The 27,248-nt window shown below is 46.6% G+C and overlaps 1 protein-coding gene across 5 annotated transcripts in view; it reads left to right on the top strand.

The window, feature by feature from the left end:
* Nucleotides 1–22,085: 22,085 nt before the first annotated feature.
* Nucleotides 22,086–27,248, top strand: part of CAST (calpastatin) — a 49,547-nt gene continuing 44,384 nt past the window's right edge. For 3 of the 5 annotated variants that reach the window (XM_068998387.1, XM_068998386.1, XM_068998385.1), the window contains exons 1-4: nt 24,229–24,247; nt 24,719–24,842; nt 26,613–26,652; nt 27,100–27,165. In XM_068998387.1, the coding sequence (XP_068854488.1) occupies nt 24,244–24,247; nt 24,719–24,842; nt 26,613–26,652; nt 27,100–27,165 (234 nt within the window). In that variant the 5' untranslated portion in view covers nt 24,229–24,243. The other 2 variants (XM_068998390.1, XM_068998388.1) reach the window with 2 other exon arrangements.

Here is a 27,248-nt window from a genome sequence, read left to right as displayed (position 1 = left end):
TGATGGCCTTGAAGCTCTTTTCCAACCTGAATGATTCTGTGCCTCTGTGATTTACAACTGACACAAGGCAAAGGCTGTGGTTCAGTACACAGCTTTTATCAACCAGATTATTCACGGTGGGTTTGTTTCCCCTAAAGTGAAAGGAATTTCTGTTCCTGCAGCATGGGGATCAGCAGAAGAGGCTTGTGTTGCAGCTGGCCATGCGTGCCTATTCAGGAAGTGTGTGGAATGAAGATGGAGAGAGTGGGAGAAAGGAAAATTGGCTGCTAGTCTTAAGGCAAAGCTTCGGAATCCCTGCACTGACACCTGTGTTCATTGCCATTAATATTAACAGAGGGAAAGGAACATACATGGTTACCTTCATTAATATTAATAGAGGGCTCGGTGGATAAGATATCTTCCCTATAAATGTTAAATAGAGCAGGTTTTCTCACTCCCACGAAGACCCCAGGTAAAATGCAGGCAGGAGGACACCAATACTGCTTTCAAACAAACATCAAGCATAGGAACATTTTAGCTTGCTAAGCATGCCTATTGCTTTCCCAATACTACATCAATAAAATTCCCATTTGCCTGATGTAGAACATCCATTTCCTCATGGGTTGTTGCCAGTTATGGTAAAGAACTAATCAATAAAGTAAAATCATGGGATTCATTAATGTTAAAAAGTCACACATAACTTACAGGCCATGCTTAATTCCAGCATGCTGGAAATGAGGCGGGTATAAACCAGCCTAAGTACCACACTCTGCAGATCTTAGGAAAACCAAGCTAAATTTCTGCATTTGGTTAAGGCATAGAAAGTATTGCCCCGATATTTTTAAAGCAATCGGGAGATATGGACACGGACAAAGATTTATGACTCTGATTATCCTCTTGCTTGCTGACGTAGATTAGTCCTCTGGGAAATGAAAGTTATTTCTCAACACACCCTTAACGATCTGAGTCAGAACTGCGGATGATCTCTCTCCTACAAGGGTTTTATAGTGAAAACAGAGGTGAGAGCTTCTGTTGCAAAGGACAATAGGAGTGGGAACAGAAATATTTCATGAGTGTGAGCTCATCCTCCAGTGTGTCACAGGCACTACTGCCTAGCAAACAGGGCTCTGGATGGAAATAAAGTGTTTACTTTTCCGTTTGGATCAAGTCGATGGATTATTCCAGCCATTGACATTATCTCTGCAAACAAGGAATCATGACTTGGACTGGCAAGTCAGGGTTTTCAAGGTAATGAAAGTTGCTGGTGCCTGAGATCATCCCTGTATTCCTGACCCCGTGTCAAGGGGATGGAATGACTGATTCACTCCCACTTGCCTTGCTCTGATGAATGGACTGATCCTCACAGCTCTGCATCTGGCACCAGCCCAGGGTCCCACCTCACAAGGCCCTACAGGTGATGCTTAGTGGGGTACCAATTTTGGCAGCCACCACAAGGCCAGGAAAGAAGGGAGATATAAAACCAGGACATTTCCATGCCCTGGACGAGACCAAGATGTTTCCCTGTTTCTGTTTCTTCATGCTGTAACCAGTCCATGTGTAACTATGGTAAGTAGAGCTGCAGTTGTAACCACACAAACAGGTTTGTATGGCCCCTTGTAAATGAGCTGAACTATGGGAAAAGCCCCTAAAATGCATTCAGATATGCTTATCTTTTTGCCAGGGGGACATCTCTTCTCATGACAAACCTCCTGGATAGCTAGAACAGTATGCAGCGTTGGCCAAAAAAAGGAGTAGCAAAGGTGGTGATCAGATGCTGAAGCAGGGTAATACCTGGGAACACAGGTAATTGCCAGCTAACCCCAGATGTTCCTGTTACTTGGCTGCTCCAGAGCAATTTTTAAGATAAGAATTGGTGTCAGGGTGCTTTCACGAAGTTCTGTTCCATTGAAATGCCATTGATGGGCAAGATGAGACAAATTCACATTTTAAAGTTTCAGCTTAAAACCAGACAACTTGACAGCCCATGCTCCCATTCATTGGTGCAAAGGGTTGGACTTTGATCCAAGAGATCCCCAGAAATCCAGCATCTCTTGTCTTCACGAGTGCCTCGCACAAGTCCTGGTGAAGCTGTGATAGCCCCACACCAAGAGTCTGCCATAAGCATCACTTTTACAGGGAAGGGCCAGTAGGAATGTCAGGAATGCTCACATTAATGGAAATTCTCCTGACATCAGTGGCTGGACTTTAACAAACAATGATCTGTGCTAATCAGGGTTGGGTTCTCACTGCGTTCCAACAAGCCCTTTGCTATTCAGATCTTTCCCTTGCATGCCCGCTTCTCAGAAGTAACAAGGACAGGAGAAAAAAGAGCCTAAAGTTCCACCAGTGGAGTTTATTTTGGATATTAGGAAAAATTTATTCACCACAAAGAGTTGTCAGGTGTTGGAACAGGCTTTCCAGGGTGGAGTTACCATCCTTGGAGGGATTTAAAAGACATGTAGATGTGGCACTTGGGGATATGGGTACTGGTGGACTTGGAAGTGCTGGGCTAGTGGTTGGACTCCGTGATTTTGGAGGACTTTTCTAGCCTAATCCAAGAGGAATTTTCCAACCTAAACGATTCTGTCATTCTGTGATTCTCCTGTTTGTTCCCTGCCTGGCAGAGCCTGCCCCACCAGTGGAGGCAGTGAGGCTCCCAGTCTGCTCACAGGCTCTGAACCCACAGCGATGACTGAGGTGAATGCTCAGTTCAGCACGTGCTCAGACTGAACCAACCAATTCTCATTTATGCAATGACCTCATGAGCTTTTTCCTACAGCAGAACATTTTATTGACTTCACCTGCAGTTATTTTCATGCAAAGAAACCCTGCCTGGACTCTTAATATGTTTTCATGCATTTAGACCTAAGTTTTCATCTGTTCCTGGCAGAAAGTACCATGTGTTTTAACAGCCTGCTCTGTGAGGAATGGCAACAAATTCAACTCTCTGTACTGTTTCTCCCAATGAATTAGTTATCTCCACTTATTTCTCAGGGAAAAAAAAAAAAAAAGAAAGATGTAGATGTTCTCTCTGCACCACCTACAGAGTCCCTTCAAACAGAGCTCCTCCTCCTCTCTTCTGCTGAAGATGCTGCAGAACAAACTCAAAGAGCTGACCACCCCCACCACCAGATGTTTCCTGACTGCTTTCACCTGCCCTGCAAGAGGGGAATGCTCCCAGGTCACCCAAGGCTGTACAAAAAGCCCAGTGCATCCTGTTAATGGAGCTGGGTCCTGCCATGGTGCTGTGTGGTGCTAGGAGAGAGAATGAGGCCCAAAAATACATATTTGAATTCTTAAAATAGAATTTAAAAAAGAAAAAAGCAGTAATTTTTACTGTTTGTGCTAATGGCTTCTATTCTGGAATAATTTCTTCCTTTTCCTGTATAATTTTTCCTTATTTTATATAAATTATGCCGCCTCCTAATCCCCAGAAAACACGTGACAAAGCTTTCACAGACTTTGATGGACTTGGAAATGGAGCAATTTTAAACAGAGGAGCACTAATTAACCCATTATTCAAATGAGGCAGAAATCCTTCCACTGCTTTTGGGGGCACAGTGATGATCCTGGGGGAGCACTGGGGGCTGGATCTGTAGCCCCTTCCCTGGGCTGGGAACAAAGGGCCAGGACTGTGGCCAAAATGCTGGTGTTCAGCCCCTCGGACACTGCTCTTCCCACTCCTGGCAGAGCCTGGGAGACAGAGACAGCTCCAGTGGCTTGTCCATGCTGCTGAAGCACAAATCAGGAAGATTAGTGTTTGTAAAACAATTCAGTGTCTTCTGGTCAGGGTCTGCAAAATGCTGCAGCCCTATTTTCACCAACAGAGATGCAGAGAGTACATCATCTCATGTGGAAGAGAGACTTCCCTAACCTTGTTTGTATAGACTTTTCTATAAAATACCAAAAACTGTCTTTCACTACCATGCCTTGGAGGCAACATTGAGAAAACATCAGCAGAAATGCAGCAGGAATTCCTGTTGGGTCCTCCTGTTCTTCTGTGAGTTACAGGTTTCACAGAGCCAGTTTTTCTCAAGGTTTACAATGCAGCAAGAAGCACTGGGCATCATTTCCATGGCACCAGTGCAATTTGGCTGTCCTCTGTCAGAGTGTGCAGCTCTGTCTGAGCCATGTCTGGGAAGAGTATAAAAGGACAGGGGTGTTTTTGAGATGTTTGCAGCTTGACAGAAGAGAGAATGAGGTTGGACAAGCCTGCAGAGATCTGATTGCTGCTTTGCAGAAGATCACGGGAGGTTGGAGGCAGTATAAATCAAACAGTCATGGAAGGGATTATGAAATAGGATTACTGGGAAGAAGCATTTTCTGCAGAGAGGGGAATAAACCTTAAATGAAAGTGGAGCCAAAGAAGAATCAACAGAAGACCAGCAGAGATGACAGGCAGTGCTGGAAGGTATATCCCAGTGGTCTGAAGCAAGGTGTTAAAATGCCTCCATGACTTTAGGAGCAAACATTCTCACCATGTTCAGCTGGTGAAAACCTTTTTAAACCAACCTTAACCATAGTGAAAATGGGGTTTAGTAAGCCATCTCCACATGGGGAAAACTGAGCTTTGTGATGCCTTTATCAGGGCTGGATGCAGCCGCAGCCAGCAGGAATGCTCACACTGTGGGTATATACATAGAATCACAGACTCAGGGAATCATAGAATTGTTCAGGTAGGAAAAGACCTCCAAAATCATCAACTCCAACTGTTAATGCAGCACAGCCAAGCCCACCACTAAACCGTGCTCCCGGGTGCCACATACAAATCTTCATGTGCCTACACACAAGATGGGAGGACCAAAACCCACATCACTGCACACTGGGCTTCTCCAAGTCCCTCCAGTGCCCACTGAAATCCAGTAGCACGGTGACTGCTGACACCAGGAGCAGCCTGGCCGTCAGAGTCTGACCACAAGTAGGGCTTCCCCAGCATTATCAATCCTCTGTGCCAGCTGCTGAAATTCCTCTGATTTATTTTCAGAGGTCTGGCTGCCAGTATAGTGGGAGGGAAGAAAAAAATGGCCTGCTTTTAAATGAAAAGCTGTTTTCACCTCATCCTGGCTGTACCCAAGGCTGTAGGCATCCCTGTGAAACAGCCACATCCCTTGACTTGCATGCAGCAGAGAAATTCATCACATAACCATGAGGACAAGCCAGCCTCTCTCAATAACAGCTCTCCCATGAAGATTTAGGGAAAGGGCTGGGGAAGAAGCTGCTGTGTCAGGCTGGCAGCATGCAGAGAGGCAGCCAAGGCTCTGCTAACAAGCCATGAATGCACCCACTGATTAAAATAGATTGGTGAGTAGAACAGGTTATTCTTCCTCCTACTTAGCAAATTGATCGATTTTCCAGCAGGGAGGTAATAGCTTCAGTCTTCCAGGGTAACGTCTTCTATTAAGAAAACATGAATAGTTTGAGTTTATTTCTAACAACAGTCTGGAGCATTTGCAAAGGTCCAGGGCAGGATGAAGGAAAAGTTTTACAGTTTGGCATCAGTCACTCTGGGTAGTCCTATATGATAGAATATATTAGGAGCGTATGAGAAGTTAGAAAGGAAATACAGCGTAACATCTGCAGGGAAATACTTGGTGCAGGTTCCATTGACAGTGGGAAGCCCAAAGGAAAGGATTTCAGGATAAAATTTATTCTGTACCACCATCCTAATAGCTCCAAAATGCAAATCACTTGCAGAGCCAGTGGTGAAGTTCATTTGCTTTCTGGTTGTGTTGCCTCTGCAAGATGCAAGTGATCAATGAAGCTTCACAATGAAACCTGCAATGGTTAATAATGCAAAGCAGACACAGAGTGAAGACACAGCAATCATCTATACAGGCTTTATGAATGTCATATTTTGTGGGAAAGATTCTCCTTTTTTTTTCAAGGACAGCAAGATGAGAACTGGTATCAGGTTTCTCATCCTGATTTGAGCAAAACCTCTGAAAAAATAAGTTTATGCAAGGGAAGGAGTTGTCACATATCAATGGCCTTTTTCTGTCTGTAAGACCTCTGTATGTCTGTACGACCTCTGTATGTCTGTACTGCTGGAAATCAGGCAGTATCATTCATCTGCAGCTCCAGGACAGAGATCAGACTTGTGTTGCTCTGAGAGGGGAGCAGCTCTACTTTATCATCATCCAGATGCAACAGCTCGAGGGCTTTTTTCATCAGGAATGCTGAGAAGAATCAAGGCCCTTCTGGGGTGGGCATGCACTCTCTGTGCTCTCAGAGGTCTCACAGAAATTCAGGCTGCTGAATTCCAGCTCTAACCCCAAGACCTCTGGTCACAGCAGCCATGCTCCACGACGGCAAAGACATGGGGAGTTCATGTATGGTGAAAATGCCAATTTAAGCCTCCTCTTAAAGACAGCCAATACCCAAAGCAATACTGGAAAACAGCAGAATCTTGCCCAGGATACTCATCATTACTACATGTGCTTGTTTCCTGGGCTGATATTTTCCTAAAGCAAAATCCATCTTGCATCCTTAGCCTAATTTCCTAAAGAGCTTTGAACCCTATGAAACTCTTTTTTTTTTTTTTTTAATTTGTACAAGAAGGAAAACAGACCCAGTGGCAGAAGGTAGGTCCACACTTGGAATAACTTTTCCCAGCTGTTGTTATACCTGGTATTATTCAAAAGGAAAAACTTCCTTCAGAGTCCACAATCTATTAGGCACCAGAGGATGAACTGCTTGGTTTCTTTCCTAACACTTTTTGATGCTCAGAAAGGCTTTTTGGTATCTAACAGACTGAAGGCTCTTTAGATTCATCCCATGACACCTTCATCATACATATCCCTTAACATCTATCAAGGCAGGCCCTTCTGCTGCAACCTTATTGGAAGCCAGTAGAAAAGAACCAGAAGGCACAAATCTGAGAATCAAAACTTGACTGACTCCCAGGATCATGGAGCAACCTGTTTTATTGGATTTTATTCAGGAAATTTTTTCTTTAGATTTAAAACTATTTTTCTCTTCCTTAAGAGGATGGGCAGCTTTGCTAATATGAACAGAGCTTGTGCTTTGGCCAGCATATTTTCTTCTCACTTGCTTTTGGGACTGAGCTTGTTCCTGTGGAACTGCTGGTCCTGGGTGGTCACAGACACTGGGAGGTGGACATTGACCTGGGCCTGAGCCACTGTGAATGAAGTCCATCTACTGTGGATTTTAAACCATCCTGAACGCGGAGGGGACAACCACAGAAATGCCCCTGTACTTCTCGTGGATCATCACAGCGTGTCACCCTTGCTCCATGTATTGCTCTGCCGGGTTGCACTTGTAAGGAGCTGAAAAGTGGGTGAACCAGCTGTGCAGGAGAGCAGTTACCATGCTGGAATCTGACCTTCCCAACTGCTGGCTGGCTTGTTCTCCTTCTGCTGTTCCTCTTTCCAGGACAATATGCAAACACTGGGCAAGAGCTCAAAAATCCTTACACATGTTGGCCCTTCCTTGTCCTCAAAGCATCCAAAGAGTTTGAAAAAAAGCCCATAGCATGTACTAAACACCAGAAACTGTAGATTGCAAGAAAGGTGCAAATACAGACACCATTATCATATGACCGTGACCCAAAAGAGTTACCTGCAATCCAGGCTGACACTGATGCTTCCAGTGTGGCCACAAAACAACCAGAATGGAAGGATCAGTTTCATCATGCAAATTGTTTCATGCAAACTAGACACAGATTTAGTTTCAATGCACTGACAAGCAGAAGAACTGTGGAGGAGAATTGTGACCACAGGCCAAGTCTTCCTTGAACAGCCTGATCTTCTGTGACAAGGTGACCTACTCAGTGGATGAGGGAAAAGCTCAGGTGAGATCACACCTGAATCCTGTGTTCAGTTTTAGGCCCCTCATGACAAGAAAGACATTGAGGTGCTGGAGTGTGTGTCCAGAGAAGGTCAGAGGAGCTGGAAAGGGTCTAGAGATGAAGTCATTTGAGTGGCTGAGGAAGCTGGAAGGGTTTATCCTGGAGAAAGGGAGGCTCAGTAAGATGATGTGGCCCAGGACACATCACACTTCTCCACCCAAGCCAGCAACATCCACATACAGTCCCCGTGTTCCTTTCAGTTACAGCTTTGGAGGGTTTGGTCAAGGCCCCTCTTGGTCCAGAGGGCCCCAGGGGCTCCTGTGGCTGGGTTTGCCCAGGGCAGGGGTGCCCAGGACGTGCTGAGCCAGGCAGTGGGGACCAAGGCAGGGGCTTGTGGGCTGGGCAATCCAGCTCTGAGGGTTTCAATATCATGCAGGGTGTGGCAAACTGGGATCTGTGCCAGGGACATCACCAGGCAGCCCCAGCCACAACCCCACTGCAGTGGATTCTGGCAGCCAGTGAGAGCACATGCAGGGATAATGCTGGGCTGGATGGGAGCTGGGGAAGATGCCCAGGGGGTTTCTCATGCAGACTGAGAGCTGGGACCCTCAAGGCAGGGCATGGTATCTCTCTTGGGGCTGCAGGCAGATGGAGCTCGAGGCTCTCAGTGGCCACAGGTGCCCAGAGAGGCCCTGGGGACATTTCAGGTGCCCCCAGCCCTCTGCTCCCTCCCAGCCAGACCTACTGAATGCCCTTTCTCTCCACTTCCTCCAGGCTATGGCTCCATCAACCACTCTCATCCTGGCTCTGCTGGGCATCTTGCCCAGCCTGAAGCTGAAGGACCGGGTCAACGCATCCACAGCCAAAGGGATGCAGGAGCATGAGGAATATCTGCATCAGGAGATGACTCAGCTCCTGCTGGAGATTGAGGGGAGCAGTGGCATGATGGACACCCTGCTCCCTTCTGCACTGCAGCAGCAGTGGCTGCTTTGGGTCAGTGCAGCAGCCCTGGTCCTGGTTCTGCTCACTGTGGGCTGCTGGCTGGTGAGGAGAAGGAAGACTCAGGAGCCTCCTCAGCTGCTTACACTGTTCTGGTCTTCCAGAAGACACCTGTGAAGTTGGAATCAGGCTGATTGTGTGATGCTTGCCAGTGCTGAAGTATCCAGTCTACGACTTATGATTCATTTGAGAATCCTCACAAGATTCAAACGAGTGTCTATATGGTGGCACTGACAATCTGCCAACAGCCTCCCCTCTTTGGTGTAACAAAGTCCCATGGGTTGTTTTCTATTTTCCAAGTGTCACCTTTTTTTTCAGCCAGTCCCATCTCCCCATCCCTCCTGTCATAACGGATGTGTGAATCTGGAGATTTGCCCTTTTCCAGGGAAATCACTGTATTAGAAACAACACTTGGCGTGAAACCCAGGGCTGGGTGCTTGGGCACACAGAAACATCAGCACTGCAGATATGAGCAATGCAGACCCGAGGCTCCAGCACCACCTTCTTCCTGGCTTTTGGAACATGTTGCTCCGCAGGCACCGTGGTGCCTCTTCCTGCAGAGCCAGAATGGCTCCCCAGGGAGCAATATCAGACTTCTGGAGCTGCAGCTCCTGATTACAGCAATGCTTTCTGGTAGCAGGAGATAGACTGCAGGAGCTGAGCAGCAAGGGTGGAGCCATGCCTCACACCACGGGCAAGATGTGCCCACGATTTCCTCTCATCACCTGAGGGTGATGTCGGGAGGGAGCTGTCCCTAGTTCCCCTCACAGCCCTAAAATCATGCTGCTGAGATGAAAAGAATGTGGTACATTTGTTTTTCTCTTAGGTCCTCTCCCCTCAGGAGAAGAACTCATCAGGCCAATTAAAGGAAAGGGTTTGGGCTGCCCGTGTGAATATAGAAGAGCAACCTAAAGGTTTTCATTAAGAAGTCTTAATTAAGAAATATTCACTAAGGGAGGCTGCTGCTGTAATAGGAAGGTGTCTTAAAGGACAACCTGACTAATGCAGGGTATAACAAATGTCTGCAACAGCAAACAACAGCAAGAAGTCGATGAGCAAAGTCCCAGGCTGTGTGACTCCATCCTTTAACCCCTTAGAGCCTGCTGCTGGAGCAGGATCAAATCCCTGCTCCACTCCAGAATACACATCTCAATGGAGAATTTTTGAGACAGAGTGAAGGTGCGCTGTGGCACAGGGCTCTCTGTGACAGCAGCAAACCCAAACAGCCTTTCTGAGGAGAACTGAGCCCCTTCTGAGCCCTGTCCCCCTGCTCAGATTTAGTGATGAGTCTCACCCAAGGTCTGCAGCTCCACACCCTTGGAGGGGATGTGGGAGCTCGCCACGAGGGGGATGTCTTGGCCCTTGGGGGGGATGTCGTGGCCCTTGAGGGGATGCTGCAGACCTTGAGGGGATGCTGGACCTCACAAAGAGATGTTGTGACACATGAAGGGATGTTCACAAAATCTCATTCTGATCTCAGCCTCACAGGTGTCTTCTGGGAGACCAGAACAGTTGACTGTAAACTGATGAGGAGACTCCTGGAAATGCCCTTGCCTGGCCAGACACGGCGAGCAGGACCAGAGCTGCCGCAGAGCGCCAGCTCCGGGGCCTGCCTGCGCCTGGCAGCGGGTTGCCATGGCTACAAAGTGAGCTGCTTTGAGGGGGAAAAGATTAAATCTGGCCTGGCTGCCAGTCCGCAGCTACCCTGGGAGCCGTGGCAGGGCCCTGTGCAGAGTGCACGAGTCCGGGAGAAGCTCCGACCCCTCCAAAAGCCGCCACCCACTCCAGGGCTTCCAGCTCCCAGGTGTTGCACACGAACTTTGGAACAGGAAAGTGAAGTCATCCCGAGCTATTACAGGAATCGAGGAAGAACTGAGCACTTTTTCCAACTTCACTGTCGTCGGAGGGTTCTTGTCCCCCCTTCCCAGCTGCTGGCTCGGGAAGAGCTGTGCCTATCCTCTCCATCTCCTGGGCACCACAAGAGCTGACGCACAACAAGGGTCTCCTTGGGCCACATCCAGAGTTTTGTTTCACTCCCCAGCACGGCTTGGCAGGCTCAGAGTTCCCTCACTCCAAAGTGCACCTCTGCCTAAAGCCTTTTTTTGGCTCACTGCAGTCAGGAACTGAAAGCATCGTGTCAGGGGTGAAGAGTGAGCACAGAGCTGCATGTAGAAATCTCTTGGCCGTGGATTAGTTTTCAGCTGCTTGTTCTGCCTCCAAAAGGAAGAAAAAAAAAAAAAAAAAGCAAAAAACAAAGAAAGGGGAAAAGAAGAAAGGAAAGAAAAAGAAGAAGGGGAAAAAAAAGAAAAAGGAAGAGGAAGAGAAAAAGAAGAAGGAAAAGGAAGACGAGTAAAAATTTTTACAATAACAAGCAGATCCCATGACCTCACCAGGTGGCACACAGTTTAAGTGCTTCAAGAGAAAATAAGGAATGAATCAACAGACTATGCCCTATGACTATAATCCCTCTTCTGCCAGTCTGGCTCTAGTTTGCAATTAGTAGCAAATGCATTTTTGAAAAAAATTTAAAAATTAAACAGGCTGTCTATTACTGGCATTTCAGCTGTGTCCTCACATGTACACTGGCAGAATACCTTGTGCATCAAATTTTAATTGCAATCAGTTCTGAGGCTGGAACACTGATGTGTTTATTTATAGCAGTGAACCATCACTGCTGCAGAGCTCCCTTTTACCTGTTAAAACTGAAGTCTGAAAAAATAGGATGCATCTGACAGAGCCCACAGCAGTTTGCTCTCTCTCTCAGCTGTAAGAGGACTGATAGTTTCCCCATGTGTCTCTCTCCACACAACCTGAGAACAGCCTGGACACTGATTTCACAGAACGATTTCCATTTTTCCACCTTTCACAGCGTGGCTGCCTCCTATCTCAGGCCCAACATGATGGCAATCCTTCATTTCCAGCTGTAGGAGCCATCAGCCCATCTCTTTGGACGTGGCAAGGTCTAGAAACTCTTCACAGAAGCAAAAACACTCACTGGCACATCACCAGTGTTGCTTTACAAGCAGATGAAGAATTTTTTTAAAAATCCATCCGAAAAAGACTTTATTTTCCCCTGCAGTTGTAGGAAGCCAAATACCAGAGTTTAGTTATGGTAAAAGGAGATTGCAGAACTTTAAGATTCCTACCACTCAGTTTTGTTTGCTTCCAAAATTTATAGAAGTAATGATACCAACTGAATCTGAGTGACAGGTGAAAACAAATTTAGGCAAGGCTAGAAAACAACTAAAACTTTTGTGTTTTCAATCTCAGAAAGGATTTGTTTCCTAGGCAAAGAAAGATCACCTGTCTTAAACAACATAAAGACAGAAGTTCTGCTGCACACGCAAGGGAAGGCTCCCACCCACAGGGCAGGGAAATGTGCACCCCAATTTCCTGGCCAGCTCACTTTGAAGATGCCTCTCACCACAAGATCTGGCACTGCCAGCGTGGTTATTTCTGCCTTCATTCACTACTCAAGCTTTTAATTTATATTAAGAAATTTGAGACCTGAAGCTTGGGGCTACTTTGCCATTTGAGTTATTATTGCCTGAGCCTCCCCCCACATCTGCACAACAGGAATATAAAACGGCTTTACATGCAGATAAACAGATTTTTTCCCCACTTTTCCTTCCATGTCACACCGTATACAGAGCCCCACGGACAAGGCTCTCTACATGGCACAGGAAAGGGAACAAGATTCCCAAAAACGTGATAGCTTCACTTGTTTTTGTAACAAGTTTTGCTGCTGCAGAGGGGAAGAGAGAGCTGTAAGCTCTGGCAGCAGACAGGATGAGATGAGCCATAGGGAGGAAATGAGTCACGGCCCCAGCGGGGCAAAGGGAGTTCCCCAGAGAAGAGGCAGCAGAAATCAAAGCCTGCTGTCCTCCTGGGGCACCCTGAAGAAGAGGAAACACAAGCTGGGACAATATGTACTGCTGGACAGGAGAACTCACCACTACCATGCCACTGATGTTCAGAGCCATTTTGAACAGCTGACAGGGCTGTGTATGTCTGAGAGCTTAAATTCCTCAGAGTCTGTCTTTCTGCCACATCTTTCAGCACTTCTCAGTATGGTAGGGAGATGCTTGAGACTCATAGACATCATCAGAGTATCAGAAGAAAAAGCTGAATAATATAATTTATCCAAAGTAATGAGGCTTCGTTGATGCTGTTCTGATTCCCAGGAATGGTAGAAACCAGGGGACACCACGGACCCTTTCTGGACAGCTTGGGGCTGAGGAGACAAAAGCCTGTGTATGGCAAATATTAACCCAAGTATGAGTTACCTTGAATGAACCTGCACTGCCAGTAGGACAATTCTAAGCATCCAACAGTCACAAAAAAAAAAAAAAAAAAAAAAAAAATATATATATATATATATATATATATATATATATATATGGCAAAGTGTAGAAATGTCTAACAGACGTCTTCAGCTGTGAAAAATAAGGGTATAAAATCTGATACCTCCTGGGTGTGTGGTGTTGCTGATTTTGGGTATTTTACAGAGCCCTAGTCCACATGGGGAGGAGATGGAGAGGAGGGGAGGCAGCGCAGAACCGCCGACAGGCGGGAGACACCCCCAACAGCACAAGCACAGTAGTGCCCAACTTGTCCCAAACATGTTTCTCTGCTCAGAAGTTCAGATCCGAGCGAGAACGACTCTTGAGAACCTTCCCGCACAGGATTTCTGGCAAGACAAACAAGAGAAACAAAGAGTACAAGCACAGTCTTGTCAACAGGTCCGTGCAGCGGAGCCCGGCTCATCTGCAGAGTCAGGGTAGGGAAAGGAAAGTTTCAGCTTTAACAACCCAGCTCTGCCAGAGTCCGGGCACTGCTGCGGGTGAGTCACGCCTTGTGCATCCCATAAAGAGCTGCTCTGTAAACACGGCGGAAGGCAGACAGCGAGGAGCAGCGGGGAACGGCAGGATTGCGGTCAGAGGGAGGAAAATCACCCGGCAGCCACGCACCCGCCCCCGTCCAACCCTGGGAAGAGGGCGCCTGTCCCCTGAGATCAGCCACTGTCCGAGCAAAGGGCTGCTCCCCGCCTCACACCCAAGCCCCCCTACAGTCCCGTGGAATTCCCGTTCGCATTTTGTTTCATGGGCTGTACCTGGTATTTCCCATCCCCAGGGGGTGCCCTGGCTCCCCGAGGATCCTCTCCTCGGAACGCGAAGCCTGTACCCCGACTCTTGCTGTGAAACCCACGCGGTTGGGCAGCGGAGGCAGAGGATGTGGAGGAAATGTCTGTGCCGGCGTCGCTGCACAGATACAGGCCCGCTGGCACCGAACTCCTTAACTCTTTGTTCTTCACAAGTTACCAGCCTGCTTGCAGCCACTGGCAGCGGGTTTGGGACTTAAAAGGATCGGGTATCTTCTGACAATTGTACACAATGCTGGCAGAGATTTCCGGAGTCTTTTTTTTAGAAAGACAACAGACTGTCTTGTTGCTGTCGTGATTTATCCATTTTTCCCCGGTTTTTCCCCTACAGGGGGAAAGGGGATTTTCACAGGTGCAGGTTATCTCCACCCAGCTCATGCAAAGTACTGTTTCCACACTTTAGTGTTGCAGAAATTATGTTTTTTTGGACTTGATCTAAAACTCACTGAGGGCAATGGGAAGCCAATATTTGCAGTGAGGTTTGAAGCAGGTCCCTGGCGAAAACAAGTGGCCACAGTTCCTCCAATTATGGCAAATTCTGAGTGGTGGACAAGGATTTTGACTCCTGGTGCCCCTAGTAGGTGGACATTTGCACTCATACTGTGTTATTTGCAAAAATACCATCTATTTTCATGGTCTTAACAGCAGGATGTGTTTCTTTTCTCACTCAAGGCCATTATTTTTGCCACATTTAATAATTGCACATTAATTATTTAGCTTATTACTCCACCCCAAAGCTGCTGTGCTGCTGGCCTAGAGCCTCAGGAGAGCAGAGCAGGACAGATCTGTCACGGAGCTCACTGGGGTGAGTCACAGCAGAGCTGTGAGGGGAGCAGCAGGCACGGGGTGAGGGTGTCATCCACATCCCCACACAGATCCCACGGGTCCAGCCCCACTCCCCTGCCAGGGAGCTTGTCTGCTCCTCATTTAGAAGTAGACTGGGAATTTGGACACGGGGCAGGGGTGCTCTGCTTGTGCCAGGGCAGAGCACAGCAACACCATGAGCAGGGGTGGCCAGGCTGGTTCTGGCAGCACAAGCCTGGGCACGGTGCCTCTGTCTTGGGCAGTGCCATCACAAGGCACTCTGCACAAAACAAACTCATTTCCTCAAGCAGAGGACTTCCTGTTACTCCTCTGCTGCTCCGTGGTGACTTGAATTACTTCAGATTTTGCAACATTTGGGGCTGCTGTACACAAAACCTAAGTTACTCCAGAACCACCGTACATTTGTGCCCCCCCCCCCCCCCCCCCAAATGCCCACGTTTGTGACAGTCATGGTGTGTCTGCAGAAGGATTTCTGTCACCTGCACAACACGGCACAGGGCACTGGACACCCGCAGGTGGCGTTGGGGTGGTCACTGCCCACAGGGAGCAGAGCATCACCTCAGCTCGCAGGGCTGTCTGGCCCCATCAGCCTGCCTCGGAGAAACAGCACGTGGCTCTGCGTAGAAGTGACAGATTTGTGGGTTTGTGATGTGCAAAAAAAACCACCCTCCTCTGTCACAGCTTATAATGATCTGCACGCCAGCCGCATGTAAATCGTGCTGGGTTGCTCTACCTAGTGGTTCCACTGCAAATCAAGTTCTCTGCACTCCTGTGCTCATGCTTGTTCCCAAACATGCACGGAAACGGGTTTTGCTGCAGTGCAGGAGTGCAGAGCTGCTCCACCACATATCTCAGGGCAAACACAAAGCCAGAAGCTTCAAAGAGAAAGAAGGAACTGAGAGCTGCTCCCAAGGGAAAGCAGTGTGTGCAGAGTGGAAGTGATCCACGCTCTGGCTCCATTAATGCCATATGTCTGATTTCAGAGGAGCATGAGCAGGAAGGGAAGCTGCTGCAAGCAGGGACGTCCTTGGGCAAGGCATCGCAGAGGCTTTCATGCAGCCAAGCTGCACCGAGTGCTGTGGCCCTGGTGCTCACTTATCTATGGTTCAGCTCAATGCCCCTTCAATTTGCTTGCTTTTTTAACTATGAAAAATGTCTGCTGCCTCCAGAGCAACACACGGCTGTAAAATACTTTCCATGCTACCCATGTTTCCCTTCCAAGAAATCCCAGCTCCATGTTTTCATGCATTTCTGAAACAAGAAATAATTTACTGCAAAGCAGCTTTGCAATTTCCCATACAACATTCCTGTGCCGGCCTGTCCTAACCTTGGCTTCCTTCGTGTTGTTTTGACTGGAAGTTTTGCTTCTTAAGAGGCACCGAGTGTGGTACGAACCTGCGAAGAGACCTGTGAAACTTTGTAGGGAGCGATCATGCCAAGATGGAGAAGAACTTAATCCATGCAAGTGAGAAAACAGATGAAAGAGGGAAGTAATGGCAGAGCAGTGGATATAATAGATTCAGGGATGCAGGCTGTAAGCAGATACATGGTTGTTAATATTAATGCAGCTTTTAACATGTTAATGTAACTTCCAGATGAGGCACTGGTTAACCAAGTTAAACACAGGATGAACCAGATGCTGACGAGGCTGCTAAGTGCTTCACATCCACCAACCCCCATCCGGCAAATCTGCAATTACTGAGCAGACAAAGCCCAGCATTGTAATTTCCCTCCCTCTCAACAGGAATTTCTTGTTTGCCAGAGGTTTTTTTTTTTTGGTCATACCTTGTCACAAGTGCAGAAGGAAACCCTATGGAAGTACTGTTGTAATTACTGACATCTTGTTTCACAGGAGCTGCTGAAAGAATACGAGAAGAATCACAGAATCAGAAGATAATTTAAATTGGAAAAGACCCTTGACATCATCGAGACCAACTGTTAACCCAGCACGGCCAAGCCCAACACTAAACCATGTCCCCAAGTGCCACATTTACATGACTTTTAAATCCCTCCAGAGATGGTGACTCCACCCCTGCCCTAAGGCAGCATCACTCTCCAAACGACGAAGGATCAGGGAAGAATTTTCAAACCCTAGGAGGAAGTAAAAGAGATATTTCACAGTCCTGGCAAAAGAGCATTTTGTGTGTTACAACAACCAGCAGTGTCCAGTTCTCTCTCAGAAGCACAGTCCTGAAAACCCCCAAGGAACAGCTGGAAAAGTGACCATCTTTTTTTTTTGTATTACAGGGTCATGGCCATTCCGTGCTGCTTCTGTCACTGACAGCTACAAGTCATATCCAGCTACAGGCTGATGCTCTGCATAATCGGTGCAAAAGCTGAGTGGAGGCAGGTGGAAGAGGTTTTTTTCTCACATTTCTAGCCCTAGATGATGTCCAAGGTTTCTGTCAAAATTCTGCCTTACGCTAACAATTTGTAGTGTAACTTCAGTGCAAATTTATTATACCTACCAGTGCTGTTTCGAGTTATTTTTCTTAAGTGTTTAGTCATTAGTCTTTTATTCTACCTGTGAATCATGGGAACATTGGTTAGTGATATAGTGCTTTACACAATACAGTTGTACCAAATAGCTGCAAGACATTTATGTATGTATGAATGCATATGCACACTACATATAAAGTAGTTGAAGTATTGGCTTTAATTTTGCTTTTGGATTAGTTATAAACTGTATTTTAATCTGGATGGGCTTTTTCAACCTTGATTGCAGTTATCTGTGCATGGGTAAGATAGCAAGAAAAAGAAAATACAACCAAAAACATAAGCAGGGATGTGATGACATGTAAAACCTTTCCTTCATCACCCTGGGATCAAAAGTCACCCACTGCATCTTTGCAAACCAAAGCAGACAATTTTTAACTTCTTTTACTGGATGCATTTCAGAAAACTGCAGCTCTTTTTCGCACCCCTTCCTTCAGGGAGCCTCTCTTAATACCAAGAACCTCAGGATTAATTTCACCTGAAGAAGGGTACTGCCCTGAGGGGAGCATTCTTCACCTTGATGGTTAAGGATAAGTGCACTGTGGCACTGGAGGGAATGCTATCAGTCTCAAGCCAATCACTGTTTCTGTTGCAAATGGAGATTAAGTGAGAAAATGTCCAAGGAGTACACCGAATTTTTAATCTCTTGCATGGACTTTATGATTTGACACCGATCAAAGCATTTTCCAAAAACCTGCACGTTGACATTGTAAGCTGTATTTAAAAGCTATGTGCTTTATTTTGTTAGCATGGATTTCTATTGATTTTGAAACCCTGGTGTATAAGGAGTTCAAAGCATATTCTAAATACACAAGGCTTTTCTGTCTCACCTCTCACAGAGCTCAGCAATCTGCAATTTCTGCCTACAGACTACTCTAACCCTACAGTTTGAGAATCCAAGACAAATGGTATTGTAATTCTCGCATGTAAAAATCTTTACAAATCAGGCTTATAAAAAAATCAATGAGGCCTAGATCATACATTTTTCTTACTTCCATAATTTGGTTTACATCTGAGAGAATGTACCTCATCTTGGGTAAGTTCTTTGCAGATAAAGCAGCAGACGGGGGTGAGCTGCAGGTCGGCCACTCCTGCATAGCTGCAATGTTTGACATGCACTGGGGCAACGCCTCGCTCATCCTGCTGCTCTTCCTTTCGGACTCACTTTGGGGCCATAACCTCATCTGCGTCTGTATCCAGTCCAGAAAAATGCCTGTGGTTTGCTGAAATTTATATTAATTTATAGTGTGGTCTCAAATCAGTTACCTTGAATTTCTGCTGACTCCCAGAACTGACAGCACCGTTTGGCTCCCCCAGCAGAAACTGGGGGGAGACAAGAGGACCAAACACACGGGGGTAGAACACAGTCCAGGATGATGAAGAATACAATTTTTTTTTTCCCCCCCTCACAGTTGTATGTGATCCATTGTACTAAACTTTGGGGTTTGCTACATTTCAATGCAACAAAAGAAAATATGGGTACATAAAAATTTTCATACATATCACACAAATTTGGCTCCAGTAATTATTCAAAGTCAATTTCAAAATTATTTTGATTTTTTAATTAAAAATTCACCTCAATTACAAAATTACAAATTATCAAACCTCACCAAAGACTCTAATTTTCTCTTGGTGTCAAAGTTTATGTCTTCTCTCTGAGGGGAGGAAATCTCCACTCATCAGTGGGGATAGAGTCCAGCAGGAAATCTTCAGACCCCACTAAACTAGCAGAGGACATACCACTTATAAGATAAAAGATGTTTATAACATATACAAAAATGTAAGTAGCTACAGATATGGAAATAAACCCTTCTTTTAAAAAGTAAGAATTGGCATTAATGCTTTCTAGAGCAAGGATGTCATCAAACTATGCTTATCAACAAACAGAATTTCCGTAACTTAAAATACCACTTTCCATTTCACACGGTGAACAAAAACAGTAAAAGGAGAAATTAAATGTACTTGTTGGTCTTTGTTATTGTGGGTGTGTTAAAACAGGGTGGGACTGAATGCATCAAATTAAGAAGAAAAAAAAAAAGTAAATCCTGATGGTTTTGGGTTTCAGAGGAAGACAACAGAACAAAAACTTGAGAGGAGTTTCTTTGTAAAACACAGGAAGAGGAGGAAAGAAATTAAAAAACCTATTGTTTTAACTAGTTTTTATACTAAGACTTCTTTTAAACTACCCCGGCTGAAAATCCAGTTACACAAGAGATTTTGTACTTTATTTTGTAGATTTCATGAATGACTCATAAGCTTGCAGTCATACCATTATGCAAGTTATATTAATAAAATATGTATGCTTGGCAAAAATTTCATCCCATCCTGCCAGAATTTTGAGCACCTTTTTATTGGGAGGCATTTGACGTCAACTGGCGCCCTTTGGAGATGAGGCATGGTGGGGAAAATGAGTCTGTGATTCTTCATTCCAATTTTAGACTCCTAATACCTTGAATTACATGGAAATGTATCCATGACTATTAAAAGCACACAAGCTCTTTTTGAATACTTGTTCACATCACACACTATTGCAGTAAAGAACAACCTGTGTGTTCCTGATGTGGCCACCTGCTCTTTTTCCAGCCAATAAACATTGAAAAAGCTGATGTTTGTGCTGTCCATCACCTCTTGCATCTGTTTCTGATCAGCCCTGTGCAGAACTCAGTGGCCAATGCCACATAAAATCTCAGCAAGCCTCAGTGGATTTGTTCACTTGCAGATGCTCTGAAGGAATACGTAGAAACTGTGACAGAAAACTCTGTGTGATTTTTATACCACACACTTGTATGCTGCCGCAAGGAAAACTTATTTTTTCCTAATTAAAGACAGTAAGTGTCAGACAGACAGACTTGGGTAATTACTAGCAACTGCTCCACTCAAATACCCAAATCTTTACCCAAATGAGTAACCTGTTGGAGTGGAGTTTAGGCCTGCAGTATTTAAAAGGCTGACTCAGGCATCCATCAGCTGACTCTACTTCTGTCAGACGAGCAGGAACCTGCTTTTTCATCCCCAGGTAAATGTCTGCTGCATACATCCTTTACATATAAAAGTTTCAACTGGTTAAGAATAAATTTAAGCAGAAATGGCCAGTAAGCAATGGTTTCTTGAAGCAGTGGCAAGCTAGAGGAACCTTTTAATAGAAACAACAATGCCAAGCCCTTAGCCCTAAAGCAGTATTTCCTTGATGGGCTGGATGGAGCCCAGTCAGTTTCCAAAACACTGCAACAACTGGGACAAGTGCGTGGGCAGCTCCTCTCCCTCCTGCAGCAGTGTTCAAACCTCATTTACAAACTGAACCTACTGGCAGAGCTGGAATGGGTGATGTGCTTCTGGGTCAGCAGAACCCTGAATGTCCAGCCTGATGTCACCAAGGGTTTCATGTGTTACTGCCCTGTTCCTGTGCTACTCCACCACTCCAATCACTGTCAGCTCCAGTTGTTTGTCATCAGGCACATTGCAGTGAGATGGGTGACGTTTCCTGAGCCTGTAGCCCTCTGCCAGCAGGGAGGGTCTGCTGCCTGCAGCTGGAGAAAGACAGCACAATCTGTTAGACCTGTCAGAGCGACCGGAGGTAAATCTGCACACAGCAGCCCTGCGTAGAAGCCAAGCATTAAACATGGCCCTCGCCTCCCACTCCTCTGGAGCACCTTGCCTAGGTGTCACAGGCTGAAACACTTCAGAGTCAGCCATAACTCTGCATGGATCTAATCAGAAAGGAAAAGCAGGAGTGGCTTTAGGCAGACCCATCTGAACATTCCTCTCTCTGCAGATTAAAACCATTTCTCAAGACCTTGAGGGGAGACCTCACCCACTTGTCTCCTGTCTGACAGCCCAGGGCATAGGCACTTAATTGGGTTTACAGACTTCCTACCACATGGATTAGTCCTACTGCCTCTTCCCCAAGGAAGGAGACAAGCAATCCCTAAAGACTGGGACACTTTTCCTTCCTCCTGCTGATGGACAAGGCCTCCTGACACAAGAATGTGTTCAGGAGCTGCTGCTGTTATCTCTTTGGAGTAGTGCAATTCATCCAACAGCTGTTCCACCCAACCAGCGTGTGCCTGGGGTTCCCTGGCACGGAACACCCCAAACGCTGACTTCATTTACTGTACACAACCTGGCAAGGCAAAGTCGTCAAACTGCATCCATTCCTGCACACAGTATCTGTGTTTTCCATTTTATAACCTGACCTGCAACAAATCCCCTGGATGTGAGGGTTTAACACCACATCAACCCATGGGATGCGTGGCCAACTTCCAAACCAAGTGTGTTTGCGTGGTGGGAACGAAGCCATGCCAAGGTGACGGCCAAGGCTGGAGCCAGCAGAGGTGGCAGGGTAGCACAGCTGTAGGGAAGGTGGCAGAGCAGCCAGAGGCTGGTGGAAGAGCCAGGATGCCCAGGCTGGGGAAGGAGGCTATCATAGGAATAGGATGCCGCAGTTGAAGGGAAGCTGGCACAGGAGCCGGACGGAGGCCGGTGGAGGAGCCGGGTGTTGGAGCAGCCCCAAGCACCCTCCGCCTGGCTCCATCCCGGGAGAAGAAGCCGTGAGGTGCAGGATCCACGCTGGGAGCTGCCATGGAGCTTAGGGTCGGCTGTCCACACCCAAACGCTTTTCCAAGGGGAAAGACTTCCGTGAGGACAAAAAAGTCGGCGATCTCTTCTCCCCCCCCACCACACAACGCTATTTTAAAGAAAAGCCACTCTCGCTCCAGCTGAGCGCCGTCCCGCCACGGGCTCCCCGCTCCCGCCCCGCCAACCTCATCCCGGACCCGCGGCCCCCCTGGTTCCCCCGTACCCGGCTCGGCCCCGGCAGGAAGGGGAGGGACCGAGGGCCGTTCCAGCCGCCCGCGGAGCTTGGGAGCGACCGGCCGCCCCCCGCTCCTCTTCCCCGGGATCGGCATGTCGGCGCCCGGGAAGGGCAGGCAGCCGCTGCCCGCGGCGGTAAGGCGGGCTCGGGGATGCGGGGAGGGGTGTGAGGAGGGCGGCGATGTCGCTCCGCGCTGCCCCGGGCGCCCCGCGGCCCCGGCGGGGGAGCGGCTCCGCGCCGGGCACCGCCCTGGGCGCGTCCCGGGCCGGGCCGGGCCGGGCAGTGCCGGGCAGGGCGGGCAGGAGGAGCAGCCGCAGCGCCATGGCTTTCGCCCGCTGGTGGTACGCCATGGTGAGTGCGGGGGAAAGCCCCGGGAGAGCCCGGGACCACGCCGGGAGTGGCTGGCGGGGGGCGCGGGGTGGGGCGGGCGCGGCGGGCGGGGAGTTCCGGCCGCTCGGGATGGAGAAGGGGTAAGGAACAGGGGGTTGCGGTGCGGCTGGAGGCGAGACAGCGCTTTCTAGGAGAAAACTCCAGTGCTTCAGGTCAGGTGGAAGCGCGGTGCGCTCCGGCCGCCGATGCGCATCCCCATGCCCTGTCAGAAAGCGACACTGAAACCCGGGGGTTCTGGTGCTCTTGGCAGTTTTCGTCGTCCCCCGAGTAGCGCAGGCTCGCGGGGTGACGAAACCGCAGCAGAACGCGTAAGGCAGGATTGTATGTGGGGCTGTTCCTGTTTTGGGAAAAACTGCGCTGCGCTTTTTTCCAGGATCGTGTCCTTCACTGCAGGTGGGTGGCGGCGATGCTGCCGGGAAGAGCCGTCGCTTGCCAGATCCTCCCTGAGCAAACCACAGCTCTCTGATGGCTCCGTGCGGTTTGGATGGACTTGGGTCGCTGCTCATTACTGTGACGAACCGCGACTTCTTTAAAAGGCTTTAAAAAGCCTTTAAGAAACCTTTATGGTTTATTACTCACAGGAGGAAGCAGTTGGTCTCTGTATGGGGTGGTGAAAAAAAAAAAGTTTGCCTTCTGTTAAAGTTTTACAGAAACCATATGTTGTGAAATGTTGGTTTCGGAGAAGACATTACTTTAATGTATTTCCTAAATATATGATCAGGTAGATGAAATGTTTTGAAGTTATGACTCTACTTTTAAGTTGCTCCACGTAGCTTGGACCAGTGTTTAGCAGTGTTTTCAGCTATCAGTCATTGTGTCAGGTCAAATCAGTGTGGTGGAGGTGACACAAAATCACAAAGGGGAAGGTTTGAGAATTACTGCATTAAGCAGTGAAAGGGATGTAAAGGGTCTCGTTAGCTCTGTGTCATCGCATCCAGGGTAAGAAAAGATACTAAGATAGGACTGTGTCATCAGGTAAGAAAACTGCTCCTGCACTTGCTCTTTTGGAAACCCATGGTTGTGGTTGCTGGCACTTGTGGGCCTCCACGTGGGACTAGAGCCCTCTCCTCTCCCGTGTGTGTGATTCACACTGGGGAGGTGGGAGAGGCAGGAAAGGTGGGTGAGAGGAGCAGACACAAAGGAGGTTCACGTGATTCAAGTCTAAGAAGGTTTTTACTGGCTGGTGTATTTAAAGCTGGGGTTGGATGTAATAAGGATCTGGGTTTCACCTTTTGATTCCTTACCTGGCTTGATTGTAACTCCCCTGGCACCTCTCTGCAGCTGACAGTTTTCTGAGCAGCGTCAAAAGATCTCTTGTGTTCCTCCTAGTTCCAGCTGAGAGCGAAGGTCAGATTCCCATCTCCTTTAATAGCTGTAATGCTGAGTTGATTTATTTCAGCTGAGAATCTTGGAAGACTTCACTTCTCACCCGCTTACTTTACGTCCTCTGAGATGCTGCGCAATGGCCTTAAACCAAAAGCTTGTTAATGCCTTCTAAATCTCCTGAGGTTTTGAAGGAATTTCTTGGAAGCAAAGCCTTTAGTGAGGGGTTGGGTTTTTGGGTTTTTGTGCACATAGGTGTCTGTTCAGTTGTTAGTAATTCTCTCTGTGCTTTTTCACCAGTTGCTTTCTAGTTTATGAATGCTGTTTGACTCAGAAGTTAAGGGTGTGTCTGAAAACAATAGTGTGGTGACATTTTTGTGCACTTTAGAACAGGATGAAGATCTCAGGATAAACTTTCTTGCTCGTGACACGTATTTTTGTGAACATGTAATTATGGGTAGGTTTGTGCGGGTTTTTTTTTTAGTTAGTAAGGTTGGAAAATATTTTGGGCCAGCTTAAAAGCTACAAGGAATTGTTAGCTCATTAATTAAACTAGAAATGTCACTTCAGCTTTACACTCTCTGTTGATGTGAGAGAGCTGGGGCTGCTCTGATCCACTGGTTTGGTTATGAATGTGTATCTTTGGCACTGTAAGGGAAGATGAGCAGGAAAAGGAAAGAGTGCCCAAAGAAAAAGTCAGCTTGTCATTATGAGGTGTGAATATGAAGGAGTAGTGAATACACACTGTGCCACAAAACCTGAGCTTAACGTTCTTACTAAGCAGATTGATTTACTGCATGTATTTTATTTGTATATTTAATATTTTTACTAGAGGGTTCAAAGCTTGGAAATGCAGATAAGAAAAGAGCTGTTGAAGGACATTTTTGGAACAGGGTCCCTCATCATACCTTATGCATCAACTGTTCAGGGAACCAGCATGTTTTCCTCAGGTGTATTGTGAAGCTGTGCTTTGCAAGGTTACCTCTTCAGGACAGCAGACTTTCCTGCAAGGCAGCACTTTCACAGGCTGTTTTGTTATCTGAGGCCGGACAGTGAGTATCAGGTCTCTGTGTGTACACAGTGCATTACTCAACTTACTGGATTAAAAAAAAAAAAAAACAGACCAAAACTGCTTTGGTCTGACCACATGTGCTTCACTCCCTCAGTTGGAGTACACGTATTTGGCCTCTGACTCAAAGTCTCTTTATTACAGATGCTGTTTGACATAGCTGTCTGAGGGAAGGTGTCATGCTTTTGATGTCTCTCTGACTTGAGTTTAGGGATAGCAAAGTTGTGGTCCTTGTCCTGGTTGACTCCATAGCCTCTCTGGGCAGTGAAGCTGCCCTGGGGTCCCTCAGGGACACAGATATTTTGCCTGAGGGGTGGTTGAGGGAATCCTGCCAGTCCCCTTCTGTATCTCCTTCTGCGTAGTCCTGGGTCTGTTTGGGTGCCCTTTTGGTGCCCTTTTGGTGCCCTTTTGGTGCCATGGTCCTGTCTGCTGTGGGTTTGTTTGGTATGAGGATGAGGAGGTGGACTTAGGGAAGAAGGGTAAGACTGGATTCAGCCCTGGTAAAGGTCTGGCATACTCAGAAGGAAGCAAGTAATTAGTTCCTACATTCCCTGACTTGGTTTTGTAAAAGAAAAAAAAAACTAAGGAGAGCCTACACTTCGATTGGTGTTGGTGCTTTTAAAGCTATGTCTGAATTTGAAGAAGAAAATGAATGGTAGCAATAAACAACTTTAATAGCTGGATTCAGGGTAACACTTGATTTTTGGAGCATTTTGATGCTGAGGGTATCCATACAAAGAGCCCAATCAACAGAGGTCTCCTTCAGCTCCTGAGCCTTATGGCTGGCTCTGAAATTCCTGTTCTGTCAGCAACAGGACACTCACTGATACTGCTCTTACTGATACGTGTGTGATATGCTTTTATTGTAGCAGTTAAGAGCACAGATAGCTGGGTAAATTGTGTCTGTACTGGAAGTGCTATTATGGAGCAGTGAATCAATTAATCTCTTACCTGAATAGACAACATGCAGGGCTTGTTTTTCCTCTAAAGAGACATAATTGGAATATGAATATAGCATTTCCAATTTTAAAACTTGTCAAGTATCTTAGTCATAACCAATCTCATTTTAAAAACTTGAATAGTTAGAGGTTGTCTAAAACAATTACTGAAATTTTTGTTGCTATAGTACTTTTTTCAGCCTGCATTTTCTCCTGCTGATGTGCTGGAACTGATTCCTGTTGAAGATGGTGCAGTGATACATGGATCATTACTTTCTCCCTATAGCCATGTAAAGAAAAATCTGCAGGAGCTCATTACTTTGTGGATTAGCAGGCTTTACCTCCTACTGCTCAGTCCTGAAAACAGAAGGGAATAAATGGGTCTTGAATAATCTTCTGTCTTTACTTAACAAAACAAACCAGATGTGAATCCTCCCTCCCAGATGTCTCAGTTGCTGTGGGAAGTTACATTAGCTGAGATACTAGAGAGTAGCTATATTATGTTACCTCTTATATTTATTTTTTGCTTTTTTTTCTTCTTATTTTTGTAAAAGGTTTTTTTGAGGGACCATATTCACCACTTTTCAGAGATGCAGACAGTTACAAGGTGCTGGATGCCAGTGTGTGTGCTGAGCAAAATTTGTCTTTACACTGCTGCACATAGGAAGCTACTGGGGTTGTACATCAGGTTAGGTGAATGGAAGAGGTTTAGAGTCTTGGAGGAGATAAAAGATGCAGGAGGTTCAGGGATCCTGGAAGAACTGTATTTCCTAATGTGCCTGAACTGTTGGAGCATTTATGTTTTTCTGTATCAGCACCAGAATTACAGCAATCATGGTAACAGCTTTCTTCCAGGTGAGGAGGGCTGGGCACAACAAGCATTTTAGTGTGTCTGAGGGAAGTTCAGATGCTGGAGTGGGTTGCACACATTGTGTTGGCATCTCTGAGAGCTGTTCAGTTTCTGCTGAAGCCTGTGGTTCTGACATTTCCAAAACAAGCGTTAGAGAGTGCTTTGCTGCTAAGGGCTTAGTGATAAGTTGAATATCTTCCAGAGCTTTTCACGAGAACAGTCATGTAACTGCCCTAAGAGTCATGGCCTTATGACTGATTGCTCTTGAAGTTATCCAGCAGGCCATTTAGAAATCCTGCCCATTAGTGAGAAGAAAAACTTAAGTGTTCCTTCCTGTCATATTGTGGTAGCTGAAATGAATCATCCTTGCACTAAGAAGCTTGAGAATTTCTTTGTGTGGAAGATATGACTTAAGGTCTTAATAGCTGCACATCTGTTTTCTTTGTTTACAGCATGGTGACAAGAAGGCAAATGAAGCTTCTTCCAAGGTGGGAGAGAAAAAAGCAGAAGTGGAAGAGGTAAATTCAAATGTTTGAACATACTAAAAAGAAAAGTTCGTAATGAATTTTCTCATATATGTATTTTTGCCTTTTGATAGCAA

This window comes from Aphelocoma coerulescens, unplaced genomic scaffold, assembly GCF_041296385.1.
Source record: "Aphelocoma coerulescens isolate FSJ_1873_10779 unplaced genomic scaffold, UR_Acoe_1.0 HiC_scaffold_100, whole genome shotgun sequence".
In the NCBI taxonomy this organism is placed as follows: Eukaryota; Metazoa; Chordata; class Aves; order Passeriformes; family Corvidae; genus Aphelocoma; species Aphelocoma coerulescens.
The sequence above is the reverse complement of the archived record's forward strand: the minus strand, read 5'-3'. Positions and strand labels throughout refer to the sequence as shown.